Source organism: Vollenhovia emeryi, unplaced genomic scaffold, assembly GCF_000949405.1.
Source record: "Vollenhovia emeryi isolate VEMERY1.0 unplaced genomic scaffold, V.emery_V1.0 DF941294.1, whole genome shotgun sequence".
Taxonomy (NCBI): domain Eukaryota; kingdom Metazoa; phylum Arthropoda; class Insecta; order Hymenoptera; family Formicidae; genus Vollenhovia; species Vollenhovia emeryi.
Window position 1 is genome coordinate 1 of NW_011965072.1, and position 5,595 is coordinate 5,595.

Consider the following 5,595-nt stretch of genomic DNA (forward strand, 5'->3'; position numbering starts at 1 on the left):
CGCCCTGCTGCTCGCTGCGGAGTCATTGTAGCGACGTGACCGACGTCCTCGCCTCCCGCGAGAATTCGCCTTGCTTCTCGCCGCGGAGTCATCGCCGAGACGTGTTGAACGTCCTCGCTTTACAACGAAATCGACACGCCAGTGTCTGACGAGCCTCGCCCCGATCCAGATATCCACCGACCATGTCTTCGGAGCTGGAGAGCTTGCTCGTTGCCCAAACCCACTCAATTGACCAGCTCACAAGGGCGCTGGTCAACTTCAAGAAGCTTCCTAAAGCGCAGATCACGCTTCCCAAAACGAAGGGGAGGCTGACGAACTTGGAGGCTCTGTGGGAGAAGATTCAAGCCTTCCACATCCAGCTGCTGCAGACGGCTACAGCGGAGGACAAGAAGACGACCCCCTACTTCAAACAAGAGGGATTTCTTGCCGCTGAGGAAGCCTACTTCGACGCAGCGGACCATCTCCACGAGACCATCGGTAAACTGAGTAGCGACGCCCCGAGCGCGCCGTATCGAGGTAACGAGTCATCATATCGCGACGCGCACGCTGGTTTCTCACTGCATCTGCCTCGTATTTCGCTTCCGGATTTCTCTGGTGATTTCACGCAATGGGAAAACTTTCGTGGCATTTTTGTGTCCCTCGTCGACAAACACGAATCATTAACGAAAACGCAGAAATTACATTACCTGAAAGCGAGCCTCTCCGGCGAGGCTGCGAAATTAATCAGTAACATACAAATTTCTGACGCTAACTACGAGGCAGCGTGGCAGCTTCTACTTGACGAATACGATAACCGTAACGCGATTATTCACGCGCATATCCATTCGTTCGCCGACTTACCGAAAATGAAAAACGAGAACGTTCCGGAATTGAAAAAACTTCGCGATAATGTATCCGCTTCTCTTGCCGCGTTAGCGAATCTCGAGCGTCCCGTCGAGCAGTGGGACGATCTACTCGTCTATATTATCTCGCAAAAGTTTAGTCCGCGAACGCGTAACGAATGGAACTTGAAACGAGGCGATACGGATGCGTATCCTACGTACAAAGAGATTCATGACTTCATGACTCTTCGCATTCGCGGTCTCACGGATTACCCTTCGCAATCCGACTCTGCGTCGAATAATGCGCGGAAACAAAGCTCGTACTTCCGTCAATAATGTGTCTCCTGTAAAATGCGTTCGTTGTTCCGGAAATCATAGTTTGGCAAAGTGCAATAAATTTTTGAGTTTGCCGGTCGAGCAGCGTCGACTCGTCGCGCGCCAGCATAAGTGCTGCTTTAACTGCCTGCGAACCGACCATTTCTTAAGTAATTGCCCGAGTAAAGGACGGTGCAATCGATGCCACCAAGCTCATCATTCGCTGCTTCACAGCGAGAATACGGAGGGTGGTACCAAACGCGAGCCTTCCGCGATTGACGCGACGCTCTCCTCGCAAGCTACCGCGTCGGTCGCCGCTGCCTCTGCGCCGCCGGCCTCGCTCTCCGCGTCCGTTCAGACAGTGCATTCTGAGCCAAGCGTTGTTACGTCGCCGCCTCACGTACTTCTCGCCACCGCGTATGTAAGGCTAAGTACGATCGAGGGCCGCACGTTTAAAGTACGTGCACTGTTAGATCAAGGCTCGACTTATAGTTTCATTTCTGAATCTCTTTGCCAGACTATGCGAACCAGGCGTCATCGCGCCGCGTTAAATATACATTGCTTTGGAGAGAAATTTAGCGGAGTCGCTCGGTCTCGAGTGAATCTCACGCTCGCGCCCTGCGACAAGCAGGGACCGATATTCCCTTTTTCCGGATTCGTGTATCAGCGAATCACAGCTTATACAGCTACTCAGACAAAGCCGGCCGCAATGTGGCCGCATTTACACGACTTGCCGTTAGCAGATCCCGATCCCTCTAGTCATCACCCGATTCACGTATTAATCGGCGCGGATTTATACGGATCTCTGCTACTCGACGGTCTTCGTAAAGGCCCGGTCGGCACGCCGACGGGTCAACGTACGGTTTTAGGATGGATCATCTCCGGTCCTGTCGGCTCCGCGCGCCCAGCCGGAGAATCCGCATCCGTTCTGAATTGCGTATCCTGCGAGGATACGAATTCCTTGTTGCAACGTTTTTGGGAGGATGAAAGCATCCCCTCTCTAACCTCTTTCACGGAGGAGGACGAACGTTGCGAAAAGCATTTTGTTGCTACGCATTCTCGCGACTTGCAAGGACGCTACATTGTGCGTTTGCCGTTTAAAAACGGTCCCCCTCAGATAGGCGACACCTTTCGTAAGGCTTCAATTTTTTATTCTAAAATGGAACGCCGACTCTCGCAAAAGCCCGAGATCGCGTCTCAGTATCACGGTTTTCTCCACGAATACTTGTCTATGGGGCACATGGAGGAGGTGCGCGCTGAGGAGCGCTCTCCATACCCCCCGGTATACATCCCGCATCATTTCGTCTTGCGCGAATCAAGTACCACTACAAAATTACGCGTCGTGTTTAACGCGTCCAGCAAATCAGACGATAACACCGCGCTTAACGATTATTTGATGGCAGGACCGAAACTGCAACTCGACATTGCTGCGATAATTTTACGCTGGCGTCTGTTCCTTTACGTGTGCATGGCAGACATCGCGAAAATGTTCCGGCAAATACTCGTGCATCCAGACGACGTAGATTTTCAACGCATCCTTTGACGACCACCCGAAAGTCTGCTGATTCGTCTTTATCGTCTACTCACCGTGACCTACGGCCAAAAACCCTCTCCGTTTCTCGCACAGCGCTCCCTTCTGCAATTAGCTCGCGACGAAGGGAAAGATTTTCCCGAAGCGGTTTCGATAATCGAAGAATCGACTTATGTCGATGATGTTATTTTTGGAGCAGACGACCTTCCGTCTCTGCTCGAAAAACGCAAGCAACTCGTCGGTTTAATGAATCGCGGATGTTTTCCTCTCCGAAAATGGGCCGCGAATTCAGCCGAACTTTTGATGGATATCCCGGAGGATCAACGTGAATCCTCGGATTATCCCATCAATCACGATGACACGCTCAAAGTCCTCGGACTTTCTTGGTCTCCGCGTGATGACTCGTTTCGTTTTGTGATTTCGCCGTACGCCGTGATCGCTCATACCAAGCGTTCCGTTCTATCATTTATCGCGAAGCTGTATGACCCTCTCGGCTGGGCGTCCCCGATCGTCATCACGGCCAAGATGTTAATGCAAGAGCTCTGGCTCCGTAAAATTGATTGGGACTCGCCAGTCCCCGACGATCTTCTGCCGCAGTGGATCAACTATTTTTCAGATTTGCCTAACATTAGTGCAATCTGCATTCCCCGATGGACAGGGATGCGTCAAGAGAAACTCGAAGTCGAATTACACGGATTCGCGGACGCGTCCACTCGAGCCTACGCCGCCGTAGTTTATCTCCGAATCGTGCACTCTCAGACGAACGTTCAGGTGAACCTCCTCGCGGCCAAAACGAAGGTCGCGCCATTAAAAACCGTCAGCGTTCCACGCCTTGAACTTAACGCCGTCGTTCTACTGACTCGTCTGCTCGAGTGGGTACGAGATTCTACGCGCTTAAATCGAGCTCCCTTATTTGGATGGACCGATTCTCAAATCGCGTTGGCATGGATTCAGCAGCATCCATCCAAATGGAATGCTTACGTCGCGAATCGCGTTTCTGAGGTGCAGACGCGCCTTCCCTCAGTCCGTTGGCAGCACGTTCGTTCTCACGACAATCCTGCCGACTGCGCTTCTCGCGGTTCTACCGCCTCCGATCTCGTTCACCACCAATTATGGTGGTCCGGCCCACCGTGGCTCAAAATTTCGCCGGCCTCATGGCCGATTCTCCCGATGCCTGATGCTGTTGACATTCTGCAAACGGTATCGTCAGAAGCTCGTCAAGCTACCGTGCATCTCGTCGATCCAACTCCGGAGTGGGATCTGTTCACCTCCTACTCGAGCTGGATCCGACTTCTTCGTGTTACGGCATGCGTTCGTCGATACGTTCAAAACTTAAAAAATAAAGCCGCCTCGTTAGCAATCGTTACGACGCCCTTGACCGCGTCTGAAATTCACGACGCTGCAGTCTTTTGTCTTCGATCGGTTCAAGCTACTTGTTTCCCTAACGAATGGACGGCTCTGAATGCTCATAAAGCCGTATCACGTACGAGCTCCTTACGCTCTCTTAATCCCTTTATCGGGAAAGATCAATTAATTCGGCTGGGCGGGCGGCTCGCCAACTCTGCTTTGCGCTACAATGAGCGACACCCAGTCATTCTTCCCAGACATTATATTTCTGAGCTTCTGATCGATCAAGCCCACCTCCGTTCCCTGCACGGCGGAACTCAGCTCACGCTCAGATGGCTTCGTCAAAATTACTGGATCATTTCTGCGCGAAGCTTGATCAAATCTCACATCCGGAGATGTGTTAAATGCAGCAAGCATTCCGCAAAAAACCCGACGCAATTAATGGGCGATCTCCCGAATCCGCGAGTCAACCCCTCTCCTCCTTTTTCTCATACGGGCATCGATTATGCCGGGCCAATGCTTATTACGCCTTTCGTCGGCCGCGGTCAAGGGGGGAGTAAACACTACGTCGCGGTGTTTGTTTGCCTCGCCACGAAGGCGATCCATCTCGAGTGCGTGGAAGATTACTCCACCGAGGGATTCCTCGCGGCTTTTCACCGTTTCGTCAGCCGACGCGGATTGCCCTCAGATATGTATAGTGATAACGGCACGAATTTTCAGGGCGCTGATCGCGAGCTCCAACGCAGCTTTCGCGCTCTTAAGCGTGACCCCTTCCTAAAAGGCGTCCTCGCGAATGACGGTGTCACGTGGCACTTCGTCCCTCCGGCGGCACCACATTTCGGCGGGCTTTGGGAAGCAGGCGTAAAAAGCCTGAAGCACCATCTCAAGCGGGTGGTCGGTGCTCGTACGTTATCGCGCTCGGAATTTGCGACCCTATTATGTAAGATAGAAGCGTGCCTTAACTCGCGACCGATCTCTCCGCTCAACGACGATCCTTCCGACTTTACCGCCTTGACGCCTGGTCATTTCCTGATCGGCAGACCGCTCACGAGCGTACCGGAAGAATCGTTACTCGAAATCAATGCGAATCGTTTGTCGCGATGGCAACACGTGCAACGTATGGTCGAGCAGATCTGGCGCTCTTGGTCATCGGACTATTTACATTCATTGCAACAGCGAGTCAAATGGACCGAATCTCACGACAATGTTAAAGTCAACGAGTTAGTTTTTCTCAAAAATAACTTGCTTCCTCCCTCAAAGTGGGAACTCGCAAGGATTCTGAAAGTCCATCCCGGACTTGACGGTCGCGTCCGCGTCGTCACAGTGCGCACCGCCAATTCCGAGCTTAAACGACCAATAACCAAGATCTGCCCGTTGCCCGCGTCTATCAACTCTCCGGGACCTGCAGAATCCCGTTAGTATTAAGTGATTTTTCGCTTTCTTCATTAGCTCTAAGGCCGTTGTAAAACGTAGACTAAGTCAAACATGTACATATTGTATATAATCTTAGCAATAAGACGCTCCTTTATGTGATCTCCTCCCCCGTTGTTTCGCATTCCGTCGAATACGAGGCGGGCGGCA

The 5,595-nt window shown here is 52.1% G+C and overlaps 1 protein-coding gene across 1 annotated transcript; it reads left to right on the forward strand.

Annotated features, from left to right (window-relative positions):
* Positions 1-182: 182 nt before the first annotated feature.
* Positions 183-5,428, forward strand: LOC105571046 (the record flags this gene model as incomplete). The annotated part of the gene is made up of 3 exons (XM_012028512.1): positions 183-1,141; positions 1,371-2,655; positions 2,764-5,428. Coding segments are annotated over exons 1-3 (4,909 nt in total), but the record flags the coding sequence as incomplete, so codon positions are not given.
* Between the last annotated feature and the right edge of the window lie 167 nt (positions 5,429-5,595).